The sequence below is a fragment of the Argiope bruennichi genome, chromosome 7, assembly GCF_947563725.1.
Source record: "Argiope bruennichi chromosome 7, qqArgBrue1.1, whole genome shotgun sequence".
NCBI classification, from domain to species: domain Eukaryota; kingdom Metazoa; phylum Arthropoda; class Arachnida; order Araneae; family Araneidae; genus Argiope; species Argiope bruennichi.
In genome coordinates, this window is record NC_079157.1 from 17,434,758 (window position 1) to 17,462,543 (window position 27,786).

At 31.9% G+C, this 27,786-nt stretch overlaps 1 protein-coding gene across 1 annotated transcript; it reads left to right on the forward strand.

Annotated features, from left to right (window-relative positions):
- Positions 1-409: 409 nt before the first annotated feature.
- LOC129975318 (zinc finger protein 569-like) lies at positions 410-26,217 on the forward strand. The gene is made up of 3 exons (XM_056088377.1): positions 410-490; positions 9,626-9,695; positions 20,544-26,217. Exon 3 carries the CDS (start codon positions 21,057-21,059, stop codon positions 22,215-22,217), a length of 1,161 nt encoding a protein of 386 aa, XP_055944352.1. The 5' UTR covers positions 410-490; positions 9,626-9,695; positions 20,544-21,056; the 3' UTR covers positions 22,218-26,217.
- The last annotated feature ends 1,569 nt before the right edge of the window (positions 26,218-27,786 follow it).

Below are 27,786 nucleotides of genomic sequence, written 5' to 3' on the forward strand. Positions count from 1 at the left end.
ATACTTTCCTAATTTACATCATCAATATTGTACTGAAGACACATTAATTTTACTGTCATTTTTCAGGAAGTCTCATTAAATATTTAAAATACCAAAAATCAACCCTATTTTTAAAGTTTGAATTACAAAACAATTTATTTATAAAATACTTTTTTAATTAACTTTCAAAATACGTTGAAAAAAAAACTTTCCTACTTTTTTTTAGTAGTTGTAAATCATAAAATATTTTTTAAAGTTTTGATTTTCTAAACACGAAAAAATTCTTCATCCTGATGATGCTCCTAACGTAAGCGGATAGCGAGAGGACGATCATGAAGCATAGTGAATATTACTTATTTTCTCCAGTAAAATCGGAGCACGCTCAGTGACACTCATTCCTGCTCAGAAAAAGTCCGTTAACGTTGTATGATCGTTCTTTCGCTATCCGCTTCTGCTATCGCTCGCTTTGTTTACCACTTGGTGATAACCCTTGGCAATCATCTAGATCTTCGTAAGTATCCCCAACTAATGTTGTAAATGAAGCCAATGCAAATTTTTTGTAAGATTTATAATTATATGAAATTATTCGCTATGAAAATATATTATATAGCCGTAGAACAGTGAACAAATGAGAAAAATAATCAATGGTTGCTTTTCCCACACCATGCTATTTACATTCGTTCTCCTACTGTTGTTTTGAAATTATGTTCTTACTGGTCTGCTAAAGAAAATAAGAAAAGTTCTTACTGGTCTGCTATAAGAAACAGACTGGCCGCAGCAGAAAATAGATCATTGATTATTCTTGAATAGTAAAAGCAGAAGTGGTTAGTGTTCCAGGCCTTTAAAACAATTGTATTGTTTCTTCAGAGGCCCGTTAGTGTCTTGTTTCTTCTGAGAAAATCATTCAATCCAGCTTCTTCTATGACTTTAAGTTATGTTAAAAAGATGCAAGAGCTGCAATAAAAATTACTTGGCTTATATTTGGTAAGAAATTGTCCGCAAATAATTTGCATGTTGAGGCTTTCAATTGAAATGAAACTGAAAATATCTGTTGTGTAGAATATGACAGTTCCATTTCATTAATTAAGAAACATAAAATTCTTTGAAGATAAAGAGCCTAATTTAAAGAAAAATTCTTATCCATTCAAAATAGTATTAGCTGTTATAACAGTAAAACCATATTTTTGTATTGTGCATATTCCTTTAAAATTTATTTTTAAGATAATAATGCAGATTTCTTTTGATTTGCTATATCAAAACTTTCAGCAGCCAAATGTGATTGAGCTAATACCCCTTTCACCTAATTTGTTCATTAAAAATTCTCACACCGATTGATTTGGGGACAGAAATGTTTTTTAAGAATTCTTGTTATTGCTTTTTTGTGGGTGAAGATAATTTTTGTTATGTTTGAAAGAGACACTCATGCATTCCAGTGTGCTGAAGAAACTGAGCTTGATTGATGTTAGGAATAAGAGGGTTTAAAAAAGATTACTCTAAGTGTGAAATGTTACATGTGTTTTTGAAAAGTTCTGCATGAATAAGATTACTATCAATTTTAAATTTTTATGAAATTTTGATTAAAATAATCACAAAAGAACTATCGGAATTTACATGTTCTCCTGTCAGTGATTGAATTATTAAACCTATTTGAGTAGTAATATAATAGCAACTCTTTTAATTATAAAAATAAAAAAAATTTGCTGTGAAAAATATTAAAGCTCTTTGCAATATAGTACCTCATTTCAGTCTGCTAGAATAATATAATCAGTTAATTCTAAGTGATATGGTATCTAATTTTTATCTATCTAATTTCTAAGAGAATAAAAACAAGGAATCCAAGTTTAGGAATTTTAGAAATCACATATATATATATGTCTTTTTAAATATAGGAGATGATGACTTCAAGTTGACAAAGAATGACCTGCAAACAAGATATTGAAAATATTTATTTTTTCTGCCATCGTTACTTGTTAAACATTTAATATAAATCCCTGCTTTAAAAAATACAGTTGTGTGTATTTGGAATAATATGGTTGAATTCTTTTGAGATTTCTTGAGCAATTCTGATCTTTTTACCATCAAAACTTGATAACATTCTAGGTATAATAGGATAGTAGTTATATGTATATACATTGATATTTGTATGATAATATGAAAATTAATAACTTTCTGATTCACTTCACTACAATAAGTTTTTTTTATCTTGGTTTTTGGGTTTCTTTTCTTATCTTTAATAACATAAATTGTGAAAACATAACTATATATATATATATATATATATATATATATATATGTAAAATATGTTGGAAACAGTGTTAGCATCTTTTTATGGGCATGTTTGAAATAATTAATTGAAAAAGTATAATTTATATCAGGGAAGTAGAGAAAATTCTAGTATAAAGTGCTTAGGCTAATATAAGATAAACATTAGGAAAATGAACGCGAGACTTGCTTGTTCTTAATGTTTATTTTTCGTAAGCATTTGCACTATTAATGTATGCAATATGTATTTCATTATAAAACTTATTTTGTATTCCTGCATTCTATTAAGGGAACTAAATTCAGCTATTAAGTAGCCGAATTTTTTTATGCATGTTTTTTATAGGTGATAAATTTATTATTATTTGAAAAATCTACTCTTTAGCTTGATTTGATGCATACTAGCGGAAAATCTCTACCATGTGCCTTATTCATTTATTTTTTTCATACAATCTTTGCGATATCTTGTATGCATTGTTTTGTGAATTTAAGCTGATTTATCATCAGGAGAAAACAAAACATACTAACTTTATTAAGTACAAAATCCAACTTTAAAAATTCTGAAATATTGATAATTAGCAGAAGATTTTTTTTTTAATTACGGTTTTTAAAAATTATAATAATCTTTTATTTGTTTATTTTGCATTGTTGTAATCATCTTCGGCTTATCTTGTTTGCATTGTTTTGTGAATTTAAACTAGATGATCACCATCAAAAAGAAAATGTATTTACTTTAAAAGGTCAGAAGTGTACTTTACAAATGCTGAAATATGCTAGGATAATTTAATTATAAATACAGTAGAATGGAGTGAAATGATCTTAAAATTAGTTATTTTCAATTTGTAGAGATCATACCATAGGAGTGGTGAGATTTCTTTCTTACAATGTGCAGGTAGAAAAAAAATGTAAAAATGACCACTTAAAAAAAGGACAAGGTCTAATAATTAGATTGGTTTAGAGCAGGAATGGCGAACCTTTAAGGATCAACGTGCCATTTTTTTCTAAAGAAATGTTTTATGAGGTATAAACATACCGTCAAAAAAATGTTACTTGTGATTATTGAAAAGATAATAAAACTAAATACTAACTCCTGAAAACTTTTTATTTACTACGAGAAGGCCTAAGAAGTTGATGGTATACAGTATGCTGTATAATTGAAACAATTTAAAAATTGTTTTTTTGTAGTGAATTTAATATTTCAGAAATTTTTTTGCCTACTTGCTAGCTTGTATGATTGGAAATAAGTCCTTAATATATGAAACAGTATGCTGTTTCTCTACCAAGATGTAGTTAAAAATACAATCTTCTCTATGCTATAACTATGTCTGATTTTTACTCTTCCTCCTCTTAAAAAGTTTTTTGCTGTTGCAAGAGTATTATTTTATTGTCATAAAAATTTATCTTTGTTAGTCTTTTAAAATGAAAAAATAAATTCTTTAAACTATTTAAACCAATTACAAAAATTACTTTAAAAAAATGTGGAATTTGATGACCATAGTGAGCGCTTATGCCTTATCCTGAATTTATGTGTTTTGGGATACTTATTTCATCATGTATATGTTACGGCCAAAGCCCGAAATCGGCCAGATCGCGAATTGGCCGGCCAATTCGCGATCTGGCCAACGTTGCTGTAAACTTACCGGCCAATGTCCGATCTTTTCTTGATTTCGGGCTTTGGCCGGCCAATTCGCGAAAAGGCTGGGGACGATCGGCCAAAGTAGAAAGAAAGGAATCAAGAGCACATTGTTTTACGCCCTGTTAAAAATGAAGTATTTAAAAATGAGTACTTGTGTGTACTGTTTTTTTTTTAAGTGCAACTGTTTCAGAAACGAGTTCAAACATAAGTGACACCTCTGAGTTAAAAATAAGCTTGTAATATATAGAAATATGATCTCGTGTTATTCTGTTCTCATATTAAAGCCATAATAGAAATTATTCAGTGAACGTGTATACTTTAACAACGTGATAGCGTGAAGATTAGATTTGCGCCCTTCAAAATGAAATAATTATATCTTGAGCAAAGGCGTTGCGTATCATGTATGAATACAAAGAAAATTGAGTATTCAGTTTTCAATTACCTTTAAGGGTGATACTTAGTCTTTTTCTGCTCCATGGACCTAATGTTAAAGATCCCAGATCACATTGTCTCCCGAAATGTCGCTTCAAAAAATATGAATTTTTTTGCAAAGGCAAATAACAAAAATAAGGGCTAATTAAAACAAATATGAGGGACAAATAGTTTTGTTATTAATATCATTTAAAGACATTTCTTTGTTGGCGCCATCTGTCCAATTTCACCTACAACATGTCCTTATTTATATTTTATACATGAATGTCATTATATTTATTTACCACTAGTCGCCTTTGGCGACCAGCCGGTTCACCAGTATTAATGATCTCTAAAATTTTCACTTAATGTAAATTGCTCTCTTAGTAGCTTTTTCTGCAAAATATTTTTGAGCTTCATATTTAGGTAGTTATATGATTCAGTCGTACTTTTATGTAGGTCTTAAACAGTTCTGTTTCATTGTACTACTTTCCCTAATGTTCTGTCAGTATCCATAAAATTTCTACTTTAAACTAAAGTGGAAATGTTAAACTGCAATCAATATAAAAGCTTTTTATATTAAAGCTAACCATGTCTTTTTTTTAATATGAAAATTGAAATCATAGTCGTCCAGCAGTGAAATCTGACCGATTTATGAAGTTTTTATGCATCATTTTTATAATCACAGGCCAATCACTGTCTAGAAACCCTGCAGGGGATTAGCGTATCTTCATTGAGAAAGTCGGTGAAGTGGTCTAAAATCGCCAGTTTTTATAGAAGTGTGATATTGAAATTTCATAAATCAGTCAGTTTTAGTGATTGATTTAGTTGGTTGGAGTTCAACAATTTTTATTAAAAATATTGGTGTCTCAAGAATATTTTGTTAAATATGATTCAAAGGGTAGAGGACCTATGTAAAAATTTAAAATTCCTGATTCATCGGAGCATTTATTGACTAAAGTTATATTAAATATAATTATTTAGTTAATTTAGACCATTTTGTTAGCAAATGTATGCCCCAAATTAGCTGATGGTAGCTGATTAGAATGATTATCCTAAGTATATTAAACTTTGTTTGCCTTAAATTAAATTGTTTTATTGAATTAATAATATAGGTATTGTCAAAGCTCATAGAAAACTTTTCCTCCTTTTAATTTCAGAAAATATCTTATTTCATTTTTTTTTCATTTTATACAGACACCTGCAGAAAATTACAATTTTGTTTATTAAATTTGCAATAATAGTTGATTTATTTTTTAATTTAAACTTCTATCAATGTGATGGCAACACGTTGATAAAAGATATTTTTTTTTAATTTGACGTGCTCGTGCAGATTAAATCTTAGCATAATTTAATCTAAGCATAATTTATAAATTAAAATTTAAGCATTAATTAAAAAAAGCTTTAATTTGATGCAAAAATCGATTTTGTGCTGTAATATTTTCTGGTTATAGCGATAAAACGCCGAAATTACGCTTAATTTTTAATTAAAATTCTAATTAAAAATTTTAAAAAATCGCTCCAGGGTGCACATTTCCGACCTCCAAGGTATATATATGCCAAATTTCATAATTGTTTGTCAAACGGTTTGGACTGTAGAGCGCCAACACACACACACACATACGCGCGTGCACAAATATATTCATAAGTATAGATTATCACATCGGGCTTTGTCCAAGGATGTCCACTTCGCGAACTGGCCAGCCAAAGTAGAAAATACAACATTAATTGCAAGTATTTCGGACTTTGGCCAAACCTCTTGGCCAGTTCGCGAATTGGCCGGCCAATTCGCGAACTGGCCGTATTTCGGGCTTTGGCCGTAACATATATAAATAAGAGATGCACCAATTTTAATGCGCAGATCTCAGGTATTTCTTTAATTGCAAATTGTGGGAAAACATAATATTTATATATTTGTTCACCTGAGACCTGGAACAAAAAGGATTAATTTTGCAATTCATATTTTGTCTAAAGTGTGCAGTATATGAAGCTCCAACTTTTTATTCTTTCTCTGATCTCTTTCTAAATTGCTGCACTAGGTTTGCCACCAGATTTTTTTTAAACAGTACTGTTTCCCCATTTTACATTCTGAATGCTCTTTATGAAGACAAGCTGCAACTAGATGTCCTGTTCGAATTTCCCTGCATATTTTTTTTTTTTTTACTATTTTTTTCTCACTCTAAGCTGGAAGTAATAATATTGAAAGCATATCGAGTTTTGGTCTTCTGAAAGAAGCTAAAACAGCTTTTTAAAGAAGTGAAATTTTATCGCATACTTTTGAAACTGAGGTCGTTTCACTTTAACTGTTTAAGTTGAAACAAGTATATTGTTTAGTGGTTGGTCTACTATTCATTTCCTTATTTCAACTTTACTGACCAATTAAAGTGTTTCTAAGATATGAAAATTAATTATTTAATTAGAATTAATTTTTTTACTATTTTTTTTTTCACTCTAAACTGGAAGTAATAATATTGAAAGCATATCGAATTTTGATTCTTTCAAGGAAGCTAAAACAGCTTTTGAAAGAATTGAAATTTTATCGCATTCTTTTGAAACTGAAGGCGTTTCACTATCTATGTTCAAGTTGAAGCAAGTATATTGTGTAGCGTTTGCTCAGCTACTCATTTCTTTATTTCAACTTTATTGACCAAGAAAAGTGTATCTTAATTATGAAAATTAATTATTTTTGTTTAAATACATATAATTTGTTTTAATTCTAAAAAATAGCTAATGTCTAGTCTGGGAAAAAAATTGATGTGAATTGTAAATATTTGTGGAGATGGAGGGGGGGGGGATCTTTTATCTGCACTTGGTTTTTGTAATTTGTATATAATGATTTCTTTTGTTAATTTTCTGGCACTGTATATTTATTTTAAAGCTATTATTTTAATAATTTTCATGCTTTATCCTCTTTTTGAACTGTATAATATTATTCAAAGTGAAATATTATTTTTCTTCAAATATCACTACTGTTTGTAAATTGTTAAGGTACAGTACATGATTTTATTCTTAACTCCTAAATTTTCATATAAGTTGAAGTCAAGATTTTTTAAGAAATTATAAATGCTACATTATTAAAAATTCATCTCTTGCTGGATTGTTTTTTATATCATTTAATTTTAATAGACCTCAAAATGTAAGAATATTTTTTCAAAGTGGAAAGAATAGGAAATTACTTAGATTATGAAATTTGTCTGTATAATTGATCCCATTAAAAGATTCGAAGGGACATTTTTCAGACAGTTCAAGGAGGATTTTAATCATTAATTATTATTATCGAGAACACCCATCATATATCTTTACTTTCTAAAATATTAATCAAGGAAAATCATAAACTTACAATATCATTCTATCTGCAAATTAAGAAGCTGCTATTTCATAGCAAATTAGGCTACGCAAATAATTAACTGGAGAAGTTCCAACCGTCTCCCTTTAGCTAATTTATTTACTTTATTATCTTTTTTTCTTCTTTATTTAGTTGCATATGCACTATGTAAAGTTTGAGATGTCAGGAATTTGACGAAGGGACAAAAAGGTCCCATGCACTGTATCTATTTTGTTCCTCCAGATACTCCTAATAATTTGGAGGGGGGAAAAAATATTACATTTTGCTCATGCGCCAATGATAAGCAATTAATATCTCATTAATTCATCCCCCCCGTCAATAAAGGCATCCAATTTGTGAGGTGTAAAATGATTCTTACTAGGAGAAGGAGGGAGACTGTCTTTCTAATATCTAATTTTTGAAATAGTTTAATTAAGCAGTTGAATAAATTAGATATATTTCTCGGCTGCTACATTATATTATTCAACAACCTTCCAAAGGTATAATAATTTAGGTTTACTTTATAATATTATTAAAAAATGTGATAATCCGACTTCAGTTATATTCTGCATTCCTGGTAACGTTATTCCTCGTATTAATTGCCTAAATATTAAACAGAATCTTTCTTAGCTTTCAACAACAAAAGAAAACCACATGATTAAATATTTGACGGAACAGTTGAAGCAATTTGAATTTTTTTGGCACGAACTGCATTACTGTAAATTAATCAAAATATTTTTATCAATTGCAAAACTTCGCCGAAGAAATTGGAAGTCTAACAAATTCGTGTGTGTGTTGTTTCTTATGGCACTTGCATGAACAAGCCCGCTGTTACGAAGACAGCGATTAAAGCCGATAGGGAAGCGTCTCTTGTTTTAGTAACGCCAACTAGGGCAAAGAGTACGACTTTGCCTGGCACTCATCACTCATTCGCTTGCTCAACCCCATTTTACAGGACACATTCACACATCTCTCAGATAGAACAAAGGAAGAACAACCATGGTCGAACCCTGGACGCCCTGATCACGGTGAAGTCGCGCTACCCATATACCAGGACAGCGGCAACATTTTCGTGACTTGTAAAACACAATTTTTAAAATGGCAATAAAATACTGTTTAATTGTAAATTAATTGAAATGTGTGTGTGTGGGAGGGGGACCACATTCGAAGTTGCTCTTTTCTACCACCGAAAATATTTGAGTCGAATTTAAGGTGCTCAGATCGAATTGTTTGTCTGTACAGCTTATACTTCTCCTCCATTATTCGTAGAGATAACACAGATTCATTTAAATTCAATGGGAATGGATGTTTGGGATTTAAAGGCTTGCATAATTTTCTGTCGATCTATCGAATTTCGCCGAGGCATACTTCGTTGAAAAACGGTTGGCACCTTTTTTCGTTGTTGTTTTTAATAAAACTGAAATTTACTTTTCGGAATTAATTTCCGCAACTGATATTGTGTAAAAGATATTTTAAACTTTATTTTTAAATTCTACAGCTTGCCTTGTGATGAATGCGGGTTTTAAAATGCGGTAGTTTACATCATAAAGGTTTAATGAATGCATATCTTTCTAGCCTATTTTTAACAATATTAAAATTCAATTATTAATATAATATGTAAATTTACATCTCTTTCTTGCATTAAAATTTATTCGAATTTTTAAAAAAATTTTACGACATCCTTCTAATTTTTGAAAATTAATTTTTTTAAAAAAAATTTTAAACACTATATTTCTGAGTGGTCTTTTTTCCACAAGCTGCTTATCTTTTTTTTTTTTTTTTAAAAAATACATAGTTTAAATTAATGTGATTTATCTTCTGAATGTATTCATCTATTTAAAAGACAAAATTGTTTACGCATAAAAAAATTTAATATTATGTATAAAAAAATTTTAAAAGTTCTACAATTAGATTCCTTTGTCTAAGGTGGTAAGTACCTATTTCAGGTCATGCCTGTTGTCATATTATGTTCTAAAACCTGATTTTTTTTTTTTTTTTTTTTTTTTTTTTTACAGTTGTTACATGCAGTAGTGCGAGGAGACTGACGTATACAGCATGTAAAACCTGGTAATTGTATGTATAAAGGTATGTGGATTTTAATTCATTAGAAGCAGGAATAATGAAAATAGTTTTAGAGAAAAATATATACAATAAATTATATATGTTTCATATATATCAGAATTTTTAAAAAGTAATATAAAATGAGTTATCTCAAGGCCGTTGGCTTCAGAAATGTGGCTCAATATTTAATGGCCAAAATTGTAGAAATTTTTTTTTTGGATAAAACTCCCCTCATTTTTGGGATTTGATGCGTCATAAGTTATGCATCAATTTTAAGATCGTTTAACCAAGAATTCTATAAAATAATTTGTCGTGGCTGGTTCGTGAGTGCTTTCAATAAATAGGCAAATAGAAAACTTAACAAATTTATTGCAGATTCGTTCGAGTTACTCTGCTCAGTAACTCCTTCTCCTCCAAGAGCAAACACTCGAATGACATCACTCTGTTAATTACACTCGCGCTAGTTGCCTAGCGCCATCTATGAACGTTTATTTTCTAACGCTTCAAAATCCAATCACTACACCCCCAACGTAAGAGTAATGTTTATATGAAAACATAAACATACCTCTGAATTAAAATTATGAATTGGATTTTAAAACGTATCTAATAACATCAAATTATCCAAATAAAAATAAACACAAATGCAAAATTAACTCGAATGAATAACTAATTACTAACAAACATTTAAGAAAGCAATGAGGTAAAATAAGAAATGCACAATTGAATATGAATACCATCTTGATAATAAGAAACTCACTTATCAGTTAATATACATTAATATATACTCAATAACTATATAATCACTTATCAACTAATAAACACAAATTTATAATGAATATAATCACTTAGTAAACATTAATACAGAATTAAGAAAGGATTTCACTTGATAAACATTACTCAAATAATATTTCAAATATAACCAAGACTGCTGAATGAAAGTTTATAACAAACACTAGAAAAAGTTATTTTCCTGTAACTAATCCTATTTCAAACAGTTTTGCACATTATACTCTTAAACTTGCGAATACCAATTATTCAACATATTAAGAAAATGATAATAAAAAAAACATTAAAACAAATATACATAATATCAAGCATAAATTATTATTATTTTATAGTCACTAATCCCATATTGATATATAAAACAGAAAAATGATTTTAGTACTAAAAAAATGTTTTTCAGTCTATTTTGGTAATAAACGTGACAGGGCATCAGCATGCGGCATTTTAGAACCAGGGCAATGTTTTAATGTTATGTTGAATCTCTGCAAGGCAAATACCCACCTTTGTAGTCGAGATGACTGAGGAGCGCACTTGGTCAGATAAGGAAGGGGGTTATGATCGGTAAAAATGTGGATCTCGGATCCAAACACAAGGGTTTCAAACTTTTTCAAGCTCCAAACCATAGCAAATGCTTCCCGTTCGATTGTCGACCAAGATTGTTGGCTTTTGTTTAATTTTTGACTTGCATAAGCGATAGGGCACATTTTTCCATCAACAGTCTGTGATAAACACGAGCCAATCCCGATTGACGAGGCATCACAATGAATCACAAAGGGTTTGCTCATATTCGGGGTGTGTAGAGTAGGAGCGTGTAACAATGCTGATTTTAATTTTTCAAAAGCAACACTATGCATTTCACACCACGGTAATACATCAGGGCTTCTTTTCTTTGTTAGTTCCGTTAATGGAAAGGCAATCTCGGCGAAATTCGCAATATAATCACGATAATAGTTGAACAGGCCAAGAGCACTACGTTGTTGTTTCTTGGTTTCAGGTACGGACAAACGAGAGAACGTTTCCAACTTAGCTGGATCAGCTTGATGCTTTCCTGAGCCAATTATATGTCCCAGGTATGAAATTTCAGATTTCGCGAAAGCCCACTTTGAAAGATTAACAGTGAATTGCAGCTCTTCCAATCTATCCAGCACCAAATGAAGATGTTTCAAGTGAGAGGGAATATCATTGGAGAATATAGCAATGTCATCAATATAAGCATGGCAAAATTCTCTGTATGGCGACAATGCTTTGTTCATTTCCCTTTGAAAGGTTGCAGCTGCATTTTTCAGTCCAAAAGGCATTACCTTAAAACGATATTGTGCTCTATGGGTCTTAAAAGATGTATAATCCCGCGAATCTTCTTCCATGGAAAGCGAATAGTACCCCTTCAAAAGATCTAACACACTAATCACATTTGCCTGTCCTATGGAATATATTAATTCCGTTGCGTCTTCCATGGGGAAATCGTCGGTTTTAGTCACTGCATTCAAAGCTCGATAATCCACGCATATCCTGATAGATCCATCCTTCTTGTTTACACAGACTATAGGATAAGCAATGTCAGCTGAGCTCTCTTCGATTAGATCTAGTTTTAGGAGTTCTTCGATTTGGGAGTCTATTTGAGGTTTCAACGCTTCAGGAATCCTGTACACGTAAGGTTTTTCCCTTTCTTTATCGTCCTCTAATTTTATCTTGTGATGACCAACCTTTGCAACTCTAACTTGTCCGGTAAATATTGAATGATGATTCCGCAATAAGTTCAAGATTTGGCATTTCACTTCCTCAGGAAGATGTCGCAAATCCACTTGATCAAATATCTCTTTCCAGTAACATACATTTTTATAACTGGGAGATGAATAAACTTCTCCAAAGTCTGCATCATCTTCAAAGATCATGCCTACGGCATTAATTCTTGGATAGTATTTCCGAATTTTATTCGCATGGCAATGCTCGATAACTTCTCCAGGACCAGTCCAACGGGCATACAATTTGTTCGATGAATCAGGAATTAATAAATAAACTTGGTCACCTGGCTTAAATTCCTTAGAAGCGGTTCGGCGGTTAAAATATTCTGCATATGCCTGCTGTTTACCAGAAGCGATGAGAGATGCTTCCTCTGAAGCTCTTTCTAAGTTTATTTTTTGCTCCTGTAAATAATCCACAACTGATTTCTCCATATTTAACGGAATGGCAATATCACCACACCAGCTCGATTTTAGAACACTGAGAGGTCCTCGTGCTTCACGTCCATACATCAACTTGAATGGCGAAACACCCGTCGTACAGTTAGGAACTTCCCTGTACGCAAAGAGCATATACGGAATGTATTTATCCCAATTACTCGGATCAGTTCTGATAATGTGATGGAGTGAATTTTTGAATACCCTATTATATCTTTCTATAAGGCCATTCCCAGCTGAATGGTTAGGCGTCGTAAATCTGGGAGCACAACCTAATCTTTTCATGAATTCCTGGGTTAACTTAGAAATAAAGTTCGTTCCATTATCACTTGCAATAACATTGGGTATTCCAGTCCGCATGAATATCTCTAATAAAGCATCACACGTTGCTTTAGCCGTTATCGAACGAAGAGGGATAGCCTCCGGCCATCGAGAATGCTGGTCCATTAGACATAATACATACTTATGCCGACGAGCAGAAGGGGGTTCAATGGGTCCTAGTAGGTCTATAATTACTATCTCAAATGGCAATTCCGGACGGAGAACAGGAGTAATAGGAATTTTATCAATAATTTTTTCCGGACTCCTCAGCTGGCATTCTTTACAGGATTTACAAAAGTTTTTGATATCATCTGTCATATTTGGCCAATAAAAACTGTATTTAATTCTTTCACTAGTCTTTTTTAATCCCATATGGCATCCGAAAATTGATTCATGTGCTAATTTAAGAACTTGCTGTCTCTTTTTTTTGGGCAAAACCAACTGACTCACTTTTTCACCTAATATTTTATCCCTGTGGAATATTAATTCATCATTCATAAAAAAGTTTCCTTTTCCAAGGGATAAATTTTTTCTTACTGACAGCAAAGTATCACATTTTCTTTGTTCTTCTTTCAACGCATTAATTTTGTTTTTCTTATCCAAAGAATCGCTTTCATTTCCGCTCGGTTGTTCTTCGCTCTGACTAACTCCACAACAAATCATAAATTCATCAAAGCTCTCTTCCATCGGCGCCTCTAATCCAGACAAGTTTTGGGTGCGGCTTTGGTTTATGCTTTCTCCCAATAAGTTTAATACAGAGGGGAGGGGATGATGAATTGCTCTTGAATTCTATCCGTGACAGCTGCAACTATCTCAATAGGCCTGGAAAATCCTTCGTTGTTCTTATCTTTTAATAATATTTGAAAACTCGAAAGAATAGCGTTAATCCTTTCTCCAAATGCACTTTTTAAAATGATTTTTCCTTTTTCTTTTTGTTCACTTGACATATATTTAGAATTTAAAACTGGTATCATAGCACCTGAGTCAACTAGGGTTTTCAGTTCTCTATTGTCCACACAAATATAAACGTATTGTAAAGGGTTGATATTTAAGCTTTTTTCACCATTAATTAATTCCGACTGAATTTCCGCGGTTAAAATGTCTTCCCGTTTCTTTTCTGCCGCAGATTCTCTCAACTGCGATTTTTTATGTCTATTTGGGCAGTCTCTAGCAAAATGTGACAATCCACAAACGTAACAGTCTCTTGTTACTTTTCTTGTATTTGTAGTTTCGTTTTTATGAAAGTTTTTGTTTCTGAATTCTCGTTGATGCGGGGTTACATATTTCCGTTCCGAAAAATGTCTCTCTTTTCTTTCGTCGGTTTGATGTTTAGAACAGTTATTCTCTTGATATAGTTCTTTCTTTTTCCTCACACTGTTTGATCGCACATTTTCATAATCATCTAATTTGCTTGCAGTTTCGTTTGGATTCGTGAATTGTGACCAAACATCAATAAAATGTTCTTTAATATCCATAGGTACTTTTTGCTTTATCTGTTCTGTTATGATTAAACCCGACAAACTTTCAAAAGTAGTTATTTCCAATCCTTGAATCCATTGCTCAAAATAATTTTTAAGTTCGTAAGTAAAATCGCACCAGGTGGTCTCCGGTCTTTTAAAATGAGTCATAAACATTTGCCTGAATTTTTCCGGGCTAAGTTTAAATCGTTTCACTAATAAACTCTTGATGTGGTCATAGTCCTTAAATTTCTCGATTGGCTCTCGAGCGATGAGTTGGGTTATATCCGTTGGCAATAATCCTAATAGATGCGACACGTAATCTTCTCGTTTTATTTGAGCCCACTCGGCTTGCCTCTCGAACAACAGCAAATATAAACTGATATCACTGTTCTTTTCATCGAATTTTTGCATCACGTGCCTGAGTTCTATCTTGGGAGTTGGTAATTCGACATCCACGGGTACACTGGAATATTGCAGCTTCAGTTTCTCAAGTTCGAATTCTCGTTCTTCTTGTGCCTTTTTCTCTTGCAATTCCCACTCTTCTTTAATTTTTCTTTCTTTTCTATCTTCTATGATAACTATCATTTATTTCTTCACAAACTCTTCCTCGTAATTTTTACTTCCAGTAATTAATTTTTTTAAGTCCACAATTATTATCTCTAATGAAACAGTTTCACCAAGCTCTTCCGCCAACAACTTCAAATCTTCCTTTTTCGCACTGCCTAGGAAGGCCATATCGATACCGAAAGCATACACCTTTATCGAATGAAGTTCGATTTCAAGTTCGTCAAAAATAGCACTCGATTCTCAATCCTTTCGACTACGCCAAATGTCGTGGCTGGTTCGTGAGTGCTTTCAATAAATAGGCAAATAGAAAACTTAACAAATTTATTGCAGATTCGTTCGAGTTACTCTGGTCAGTAACTCCTTCTCCTCCAAGAGCAAACACTCGAATGACATCACTCTTTTAATTACACTCGCGCTAGTTGCCTAGCGCCATCTATGAACGTTTATTTTCTAACGCTTCAAAATCCAATCACTACATAATTTTTGTGATGGATGTTTATATTGGAAGAGCAGTGGTAAAGAAATAAAAAGGAAACAAAAATAATGACATAAGCAAAAAGTCTTCTTTATGACAGTTCATTCTTATTTGGACGAACTTGAATATCGTCCCTTGTAGTTCATCAATGCTTTTAGTTCTTCAGCTGTTATGAAGTGAATCATTATTTCATCAATTGCGTTTTAATAGCTACTTTGTAAGAAGTTTCTTAGTTTTCTTGATAAATTTTCTATTTGGATAAAACTGCGAAATACGATCGCCTTGAAATCAGTTTTTACATACAATTGCTATTGTAACATAGTTAATTCCTGATAAATTATATATTCTACAATACCTGGAAAAGACAGTTTGGCAGTTTTGGAATGAGTATTTCATTTATGAACTCTGGGGCATATATATTCTCATCACTCACACTTACCCTGCCCGTGAATTTTGTTGCTATATGACCCCTGATCATAACACTAAGAGGGTGTTTAACATCGGTGTCATGTAATCAGGAGTTACTATTTGTTTTATTATCTTTAGACGACCACTTTTCGACTTTTCTGTCTAACTAATGGGTGAGACACTGAGGGAATACACATTTCCGGAATTAGCTGAATTACTAAATTCAAACAGCCCTCCTTTTATCTGTCCTCTCACCCCTGTTTGGTTGAATTAACCCATTCTAAGTGTTTTAGAATCCGTTGGCAAACAGTGCAACGCACAATACAAACAATTAACACTTTACCATATTTAATGTACTGACTGGCAAATATATGCATGAATATATGCATATTTTTTTCATTTAAGTGATATTTTTTTATGTCAATATATTAAATTGGTCTGAAGGCAAGATATAATTAAACTATTGAACAAAAAATGAATTGATTAATTTCAAAAAATAAATAAATAAATAAATAAAATGCAAGCAAAATGTACAGGTTATCAGTATCGGAGTTCATTTTGTTTCCCCGGAATAAAATGAAGTGAAGTAAAAATTTCAAGTTCTGTTCATTAAGAAAGATAATAAAAGTGTTCGAGTTAAGTGAAAAGCATGCAGTATTTAGTTAGTTGCCTCTGACTTCAATCACAGCATCCACTCTGTTAGACATTGAATCCACAAGGTTTTTCCAACACTTTTTTCTTTATTTCATGGTGTCAAACTTTAATTATTGTTTTTTGAAGCTCTTGTTTTATTCTGGAATGGTTATGAGATATTTTTTTACCCATTATACTGTATAAATTCTCAGTGAAGTTTAAATTGTTCAACATTCCTGGTGATGCTAAAAAATTAAAACTGTTTTATAAATGGAGTTTTAACCTAAAATAACGAATATCTCGATATAGAGCTCAGAACTGAAATGAAATGAAATGAGATTTAAAAGTAATTTTAAAGTTTGTCTTATCTTTTTCGACGTATGGTAGGGTACTTGAGTTTGCGGAAATATTGATTTCTGCCTTGGGAACATGTCACGAGCACTACGAAGCAATTGATCCTTGAGTACACCAACATACTTGTCACAATTCATGGTTTCTTCTACAAAATTCAGTCGTCCTGTTGACTGATATGCATGCATCCACACACCATTGTGCGTTCTGGGTGTTTTGATATACACACTAGTCATTTTGGCTTCATAGTCTCCTTTGCTTTGCGCCAAACGTGACAAGGCTCTTCAGATATTAAAGAAAACTGATTTTCGTCTCTGAATATAACTTGTCTCCATTCCGAAATAATTCAATTTTTGTGCACCTTGCTGTTCTCCAATCGTATTTTCCATATTGCTTTCGTCAATAGTGGTTTTTTTTTTTTTTTTTCCCTAAGTATTTGTGCCTTATAACCATCTTCACAGAACCTCCTGCGAACTGTTCTGGGATTGGCAATGACAGACGTGGACTCATTCCATTCTCTTTCAAGTGTAGCAGAACTGGCAAATCTAATTTTATGGCATAATCGTGTCAATGTAGCATCAGCATGTTTAGAAGGAATCTCGAACGACCACGTCTAGGCTTTTTATCTTCGGTTCCTTCGGTTTTGAATCTCTTTATGAAGCGTGAAACAGTCGACTCATTGCAGTCACACCGATCAGCAGTCCTAACATTTGAAATTTTTTCTTGATGCCTTAAAATAACAGCCTGGCAATTCTCATGAGTTAATTCACACTATTTAAGAAGAAATGAACATTTAAATGGAAAAGCAAGGCACAGCGAACGCACATCGACTGCTCAACAAACGAAATGAAATCCTTCGCAGTCGGAGCGATTTCATAATAAATTGCTAGGATGAAACAATCATTGCTTCATAATGAATGACGCAATAGCTTGAAACCTCTCCACCACATTTATACTAGAAAATATCACTTATAATGAAAAAATATTACCTTTGACTGCCTTATTCTTAAAAAAAACGTGAAATTTCTCTAGCAATTTATTTGACCAGCATTGTATTTCATTGTACGCAGAGTATTGAGAGAAAACATCAGTCAATTTAAGATACTTTGCATATCCTTGATGAATATGTAAGTATTTTCTTTTGGATGATAATTATATTTTAATAAAGACAATTTCTCTAATATAAGAACTTCTTTCAGATATTATTTCAAACTAGCCTCTTTTGACGACCATCTGGCGCATGGAGAATATTGACTCTATTTCGTTCTAATTCATTATGCATTACTTAATGTTTCATTTTCTGAACACAATATCTTTAAATACCAAATTGTTGCAGACATTACAGCCGTGTTATTTCAGAATCAATATTCTGTTTTTTTCGTTGTGTATAAAGTTCCATACCATCATAGTGTTAATAATTTTGGCTTCATTTGTTTTCTAATATTTGTCATACTGAAACTTCGCTTAGTTATATCTCACACACACTACTCAAGTTTTTTACAAAATCATTTTCCGTAATATTGCAACAAAATGTAATGTTTCTTTTGAAACAGAATGTATTGTTCGAAATTAGATTTGAAAAGAAAATTATTTTCATCAAACCAAAAAAAAAAGTCGCTACTCATTGGGGGGGGGGGGGGTCGTGGAACTGCACAGTAAAAAAATTGGTATCTTCAAAAAGAAAATTTTTATATTATCATTTTAGAGTATTTCATAAATCAATTTAACAAAATAATGTTGTTGAGAGTTTGCATGAAAAATACCAAAATTTAACTCAATTTTGATATTTTCAATTCATCAAAAGTTTCAAAAAGCATTACTTGGGGCACATTCCAACCCGGCAAACAATATTTGTGCCAAATTTCGTTTCCTTTGACCAAACAATTTATCCTGTGGCACGCCAACTCACAAATGCTCGTTCTCTTTTATTCTAAGTATATATACATAATGCAGTTCATTTATCTCTTACTAGCCGCCTTTGGCGACCAGCCGGTTCGCCAATCTTAAAGCACGTTAAAATTTTAATAATTCAATATTTTATGGTAACTCCCATTTTAATTGCTTCTTCATTAAAATATTTTAAAACTTCAAATTTTAATATTCAAATAATTCACTCATAATATTATAAAGACCTTCAGCCATAACGTAATATGTATCTCTCTAATTTTCTGTTAGCTCCCGTAGAATTTATGCTTTAAATTAAAGTGGAAATGATTAAACTGCAATTAATAGAATAATGTTTTATTTACTGAAAAGACGCATTTTTTTTTAAATGTGAGTACTGAAAACAGAGTCGCTGAGTATTTAAACCTTATGGGCACTAAAGAATATTTTTCTTAATTTATATAATATCTCAAGAAGTTTTCAACAAAATTTTCTCAGATTCATCATGAACAGATCGATTAATTAACAATGTTTAGTTTTAAATGCATCAAACACTAAAAAATTAAACAGAATCGTTTGAAATAATCTGTTGAAAACATATTAAGCCTTCAAAACCAAGTCCGGTATCGGAACACAATGCGCATGCGTGAATTTTCAGTGCCAATTATAGTAACGCAAATGCGGGAATTTTCTACTCCAGTTGGGATAACGCTTTGCAGATTAGAAATTTTTTAATTTCCTTTATTCTGTTTTATTTTAATTCAAAAGTACTTTAGAATGAATCTGAAAGATCGATTAATTAACAACGTTTAATTTTAAATGCATCTGACATTAAGAAAATAAACAGTATCCTTTGAAATAATCGGCCGAAAACGTTTTAAGCCTATCCTCTTTAGTGTGGGAAAAAGAAAATGAAGCCTTACTTACTGAAGCGGTTGGGAAATGAAAAGATTTTTTTGGCGGGAAAGTTAGTTTTTAGTTAATAATTAAAATTCTAATTAAAAATTAAAAAAAGGGACCCTCGGTGCACATTCCCGATCTCCAAGGTATGCATAAACGAAATTTGGTAGCTGTATGTCGAACAGTCTGGCTTGTAAACCGCCAACACACACACATACATTGAGCTTTATATAAGTATAGATGAAATGGGATGTTGATAGTTTAAAGGATGTGTTATTTTTTCTGCAACTATTAAATTTCTTTCAAGTCTACTACGTGAAAAAAACGTTATGAAACTCTATTTCTTTCCTTATTCTTTTCTCTATTATTTCTCTCGCTCTGTTTGTGTATGCATTCGTGCGTGTGTTTGTGTGTATTTAACTAAATTAAACTCTGCTAATTATCAGGAATATAACAAAATGTAATTCTACAACGAGTTTCTTTACTTTAGCTTAAAATTCAATAGATTAAAATTTACATCAATTCAATTAAATGCATAACCTGATTTTAACATATTAAAGCGAATTTTTAATAATATGTACTATAAAGGATTTACTTCTTGATGTGGGATTCGATTGATTTTTTTTTTTTTTTTTTTTTTTTTTTTTTTTTTTTTTTCATATTTATACAAATATTTATAACTAAGACGTGAAAGTACTCTATGTTTCATCTATAATACACATTATAATAAATAAGTAGCATAATACGTTGGGTGTTAAAGATATATTGCATAGTGCGTTATATACACAATATATATATTATGATAAATTGTAATACATTGTCAAAATATTTTTAATTTTTGTAGGCTTGTAATTTTATTAATTTTGAACATTTAACTTCAGGTGCAAAGATTAATAAAATTTACCTTTTTTAGGTTATGGAACCAACGAACAGAGCAAAAATATTGCCTATAAATCTTCAAGATTAAATATATGAACAATAGAAGTTTAACAATTCCTGCTTGACGACCAATATGCTTTGGGTTAAATATATGCAGTTAACGCTCTACTTTTCAACAAGGCTTACATCTCATCCATTCAGATGTTCTGAAGAAAAGTTATATATGCAAAGAAAGCAAGCAGTTCTCTGAAAAATTAAAAATATATATATTCTATTGATTTTTGTAAAATATATATAATGCACAATATCAGCATATCTAATAGATGGTTCTGCTTAACTTAATACGTACTTATGTTTTATCATGATGAAAACTTTTAATCCGATCTAACTTGTGTTACAGAAGATTTTCTAAAACGCATGCTTTAGCGAGGCATATACGAACACCTGTGAAAGAAAAGCCTATCCGAGGGTCATAGAATTTAAAATATTTTCTAACCAAAGGACTCATATTTGGAATATATGCAAGTTTACGAAAGAATTCTGCAAAATGTGTAGTAAAATCTTTTCTACGCAGGAATATATAATACCACAAATCTCGACGCATATTAAAGAGAAACAATTTGTTTGTAATGTGTGCGATAAAATATTTTCTCACAAAGGAAATTTAAAGACACATTTAATGACGCATACGAAAGAGAAACCGTATGTTTGTGTTTGCAATAAAGCGTTTTCTTTACTGGGAAATTTAAAGACTCATTTCCGAACGCATACGAAAGAGAAACCGTATGTTTGTGAGATTTGTAGTAAAGCTTTTTCTGAGCAAGGAAAATTAATGAGACATTTAAGGACGCATACCAAAGAGAAACCGTATGTTTGTGAGTTTTGCAGTAAAACGTTTTCTGAGCTAGGAAATTTAAAGACACATTTACTGACTCATACGAAAGAGAAACCATATGTTTGTGAGATATGCAGTAAAGCGTTTTCTCTACGGGGACATTTAAATATACATTTAAAGACGCATACCAATGAGAAACCGTATGTTTGTGAGGTTTGCAATAAAGCGTTTGCTCTACGAAGACAATTAAAGAGACATATGAAGACGCATACGAAAGAGAAACCGTATGTTTGTGAGGTTTGCAGTAAAGCGTTTTCTGAGTTAACAATTTTAAAGAATCATCTTAGCACGCATACCAATGAGAAACCGTATGTTTGTGAGGATTGCAATAAAGCGTTTTCTCTACGAGAACATTTAAAGAGACATATGAAGACGCATACGAAAGAGAAACCGTATGTTTGTGAAGTTTGCAGTAAAGCGTTTTCTGAGCCAGGAAGTTTAAAGAGACATTTAAGGACTCATACCAAAGAGAAACCGTATGTTTGTGAGTTATGCAGTAAAACGTTTTCTGAGCTACGAAGTTTAAAGACACATTTGCTGACTCATACGGAAGGGAAACCATATATTTGTGAGATATGCAATAAAGCGTTTTCTTTACGAGGATATTTAAAGACTCATACAAAAGATAATGTGAATGCTTGTAATGTGTGCGATAAAGTATTTTCTCATAAAGGAAATTTAAAGAGACATTTAAGAACGCATACCACAGAGAAACCATATATTTGTGAGGTTTGCAGTAAAACGTTTTCTGAGCCAGGAAGTTTTAAAGAGACATTTAAGGATGCATACCAAAGAGAAACCGTATGTTTGTGAGACCTGCAGTAAAGCGTTTACTTAGAAAGGAAGTTTAAAAATTCATTTATTGACGCATACGAAAGAGAAACCATATATTTGTGATGTTTGCAATAAAGTGTTTTCTCTACGGGAATGTTTAAAGACATTTACTGACGTATGCGAAAGAGAAACCATATGTTTGTGAGACTTGCTGTAAAGGGTTTTCTCATAAAGTAAATTTAAAGAAACATTTGTTGACGCATACGAAAGAGGAACCGCACTTTTGAAACTTATGCAATAAAATTTTTTCCTGTGGAAACTTTTTTATATTAATATTTTCTGACGCTTGCGAAACTAAAACTTCTGTGTGTAATAAAGCATTTACTGCCAGAGTAAATTTGCAGTTCCATTTACGAACCGATTCTAAAGAGTGGCTGTAGTGTTTATTGGTTGAAACATTATAAGGAGATGGAGAAATTTATTGACGCATTCAAAAGTAAACTCGCATGGTTGTAAGGTGTGCAACAAAACGTTTTCTCTGCTAGGAAATATGAAAGTGCGTTTATAGGTTCATACGAAATCAAAATGAGAGCAATAAAGCCTATTCTAAATCGGTAAGTTTAAAGCCACATTTACTTACGCATGCAAGGAAACCCTGCATGTTTGCTATGCATGAGGGCATTTGATGTTGCACTTACTGACACATACGAAAGAGAAATCTTATATATGTGTGTGGATTTTGGCCTTAATATTTAATTCAATGACGGCGTAAAAAAATAACATTTTTATTTAAAGGAAACATTAAGAATTTTTTTACTGGTTAATCTAATACATATATTAATCTCAGAAAAACAAAAGAAAATGCAGTTGGCTCGTGCATCACGTGATTAATTTGCGTGCACGAGAATGCAGCTTAAACTGCGATGCCATCTTGATGAAAGCAGAATCATCACAGTACTCCCATAAACTCTATGAGTGCTCCGCCCCCCTCTCTTAGTATAGCAGCCCTCTAATCTCGTTACCTCTAATTCCAGTGGTTCTAATCGACGGCAATATCTGGTTACATAAGGTGGTAGAGTAGAATTCGTAGAGAACTCAAGAGTCAACGGAGAAGGCTGAAGTACTAATTGCTTTCAAGATGGAATTGCAGCTGATGGTGGCGATACGATTGGTGCAGATGACTGATAAGAATTTTCGAAGAACACATGCTTCACATGATCAATGCCGAACGTAGATTCTTTGCCGTTCTGCTCAGTTGTGGAGGTTTTATTAGTACGTCTGAGTACATAGTAAGGCCCATCATACGGTGCTTACAGGGGTTTCTTAATGTCGTCGTGGCGCACGAACTCATGAATACAAGACTTTAAAACGTGATGTTTGAACACATTTTTTTTTTTATTATTATTATCATTAGATGCAACTGATGCAAGTTTCAGTTGCCCCATCGCAGTTCGTAAATTTTGTAAAAATCCATGAAGTTCAACGTTAAGTGAAATGGTCGCAGAAGTTCCGCAGATCATTTCAAGAAAGGGTTAGACGAATCCTGCTGATGCGCACCGCAGATCTTACTTCAATGCCGTTCTGAGTTCAAGTAAAACTAGTGGAATTTATTCAATCCATTTCGCGGGTGCCTGAGATCTGAGACTTTGTTTTAAAGAACGATGAAATCACTTTATTTATTATTTATTACAATTATTTGCAACTGATCTCGAGATCGAAGTAAAATTTAAAGAAGAAATTTAGTTGCATATATTAAAAAAAAATTATGTATATGACATTTTTTTTAAGATTTTCTATAGTCATTATTGATTACGAGTTTAATGAAGCACACATAACACCAGTTCATGTCCCTGCAACTATAACCTACTGATTATTATTTAAATAGTGTTTAGTTTAGTTTAGTTATATTAACGTCCCGTTTAAAGCAATACTAGGGCTATTTTGGGACGGACCTCGTAATTTTGAACCTCGGTCAGATGATGAGGACGACACGTGAGCTGACTCCCGCCTCTCCACACCAGCGGGAGGACATTTCGTCATGACGAAAAAACAGAAACACATACAGTTTGTAATTACAAAGTTCAGAAAAAAAAGTAATAAAATAAGTAAAAATAAAAAAGAATTATAAAACTTTTAACAAAAAAAAAAAAATGCTAAAAATAAGGACAGAAAATAAAATAAAAAAAAAAGAACAGGCAAAAAAAAAAAAGCCATGTACAAACATGAAAGTAATAGAAAATGAATATGTATGTGTATAATACTACTCTTGGAAATAGCGTTCTTTAAATCTGAACAGATCTTGATTTTCTTCGAGATGACGAATGATTCTCTGCATTTTTATCCCGGATCTTTGGGAAGAGGCATCACTACGTAACCAAATTCGTTCTAGTCCAGACCTTGGCTTGGTCAATTGAAAAAGGGAAGTCAGTATACATTCTGTTGGATAGTGAATTGGAGTGGTATCGAGATTTCCGCAAGGGCAGAATGCATTTAGAATCAGATTAAAGCGTTGAAAATATGAGGCGAACGGCCCATGAAATGTAAAGAAAAGAATATACAAATAAATCAAAATGTGAATATTTTTAGTGTTCTGTTTACCTTTTCCTAATGACGTAGATTTAAGATGTCATTTTTTGACTTTCTCAATCTACACTTGGCCTGGATTTTTTAAAATCTTTATTAGTTTTAGTTGTATTAATATCCCGTTTTAAAGAAACACTAAGGTTGTTTTGGGACGGTCCTTATAATTTTCTACCGCGGTCAGATGGCGAGGACGACGCCTGAGCAGGCTCCCTCCCACCAAATTTCCACACCACACCAGCGGGAGGACGTTTGACCCAGACGAATTTAACGTTTACCACATCACCTTACACAACGGTTCTTCGTTGGAATCGGTTTTCGAACCTGAAACCCTCCGATTCCAAAGCCGAGACCTTATCACCAGGCCACCGCGGCCCAAACTTGACCTGGCAATTAGACTGATTTCTTTTAATTTTCACGAAAGAAAAAACGTACGCCTTTCATGCGAATAGTGAAATGTTTTTTTTTTTTTATTTACTTACACAAATTTCGGAAACATTTACTGACACATCGAAAAGAGAAATAATATTTTTGCGATTTAAGTAATAAAGTATTTCCTTTACATATCTGAAGAGGTTTTTACAAATGCTTGCCTAAAACTTTGACGTATTCTGTGAAGCTTTACCTCAGAGGCCCGTTTCAGAAAGCATTTAACAATAAATGTAAAAAGTGAACTAAACGAGTATGAATTTTATGTTGAATTATTTTGTCTGAAAGAAAATTCTTAAAAAATATTTACTGAGAAATTGAAAGGAGAATCATTGGGAATTTGACATTTTTTAAAGAATTTTAAACACATTTTAAACAGGTGCCTTCATGTCCTATTTTGCTGGGGCCGTGGTGGCCTGGTGGTAAGGTCTCGGCTTGTGAGCCGTAGGGTTTCAGGTTCGAGACCCGATTCCACCGGAGAACCGTCGTGTAAGGTTGTCTGTTGCACGTTACATCCGTCATGCTAAATGTCCTCCCGCTGGTGTGGTATGGCGTGGAGAGGGGGGTGCCAGCTCAGATGTCCCCGTCTTCTGACCGCGGTTTAAAATTAGGAGGTCCGTCCCAAAATAACCCTTCTGTTGCTTTACAACGGGACGTTAATATAAGTAAACTAAACCTATTTTGCTGAACCATATTGACACAGCGCCATTTCACCCAATGGTTGTGAGTTTTTGAACTTTTTTGACAGAAAAGAAATTCCTATGAACTCCTTTAAATTATTACCAAGTTAGATAATATTTGGTCCAGTGGTTTTCCCGTTATGACCATTTGAAAACGGAAATTTAATTAAAACCAACCTGTACTTTTGCATTGTTACCAAACCAGCATTACACGCCATGTTGCTGTAATACCCCGGGAGTTTCTTCGCTTTACCATTGAAAACATTATCAAGCGCTTTCAACTCCTAATTGATGTCAATGGTACACATGCTGAAAACATTCTGTAATTGAATAAATTTTAATTATTGTGACCGATTTTTTGTCTTTCTTTAGGCGTCACGATTCCCCCTTGGAGGTGAAAATTTCATCTACTTTTTTTTTTAATTCCAGAAGTTTTTACCCCGTAGTCCATATAACATACATACCAAGTTTCACCAAAATCCGACTGGCAGAACAGATTTTAGAAGAGTTTGAATAGAGTCACTTTAATTATAACCACCCTACATGTATGTAATCACAATTTTTAAAGTGAAATTATCTCTTGTATTTTATTTGCAAAAAAAATTTATCGAAAATAGTAAATGTAATTTGGCGAATAAATTGTAATAAAGCTACAATATTTCTTTGAAAATTTAATAAAAATTGTATAATTTTTAAATTTTGAAAATTAATTTTATGAATTTCAAATGTTACATTTTTATATTTTCTTTTTCAATTCTTAATATTAGTTCACACTCTCTCTATATTTATATATATTGTCCAAATTTTCAATCGTTCATAAAATACTTTTTATTCATCCAATCAAGTTCAAATACATTTTTTAAAACTTGTAGTGGATGACACTTGATATTTATACAGTTTTTTCAAATATTCATTCATTAACTAACTTAAATAATTCATAACTTCAAAAAATGAGTGACAATCATTTATAAAGGACTTTCTGAAATATAGTGTAAAAAGAAATTTGTCTTGCAATGGCAAAGTTGGTAGAGCGTCGGAGTAGAATCTTCATGTATTCGGATCGAATCTCGTCGAAGCATAAAATTTTTTTATTTGATTTTCAAATAATTTTTATTATTTTAAATAGAGTTTTAGCAGTGTGGAATGAAAATTGAAATCAACAGGCAGTAGTTCATTCGGTAAAATGCAATGATTTCAGTATTTTTCACGTGAAGGTGAAGAATGCGAGTTCAGTTCTTGCGAAAATCAATAATTTTTTGATAAATTTTTGTATAAGTAGGAATTGATTTTTTTAAAAAATTATATTATTTGTTTTACATAAACTCTATATTATTTAAAAAAAATTCACAATTTATAACTTGATTTGATGTTTGAGCTTACAAATTCATTTACATCATAAATTTCCATGCATGTTGTAAAAAATTGTTTTAAAATAAAAAAAAGATTTTAAATCTGTTACGTGGCAAGCAGCTGGAACTGTAGTCCGTTTAATTCAATATCTGAAATACCGTATGAAGAATGCGAGTTGAATTCTTGCAAAACTCAATAATTTTTTGATAAATTTTTGCCTAAGAAGGAATTGATTTTTTTAAAAAATTTATATTACTTATTTTATATAAATTCTATATTATTTTTAAAAAAATACAATTTATTTGAATTAACTTAAGTCGTATGATCATTTAAAAAATTTAAATTATCGTGCCATTTCATTTAAGATTTTATACTAACTAATAATAGCATATTTTTTTTTAATAATTTGAAAAAAAAATCTTTAATTTCAAAATATGAGACACAGTGCATATTTATATTTGTATATACGCATATATATATAAATGAGAATTAATGATATTTCCTGTATATTTCTCCCCAAACAATAACCACTAAAATGCAAAATTATATGCAAATGCAATATCATTACG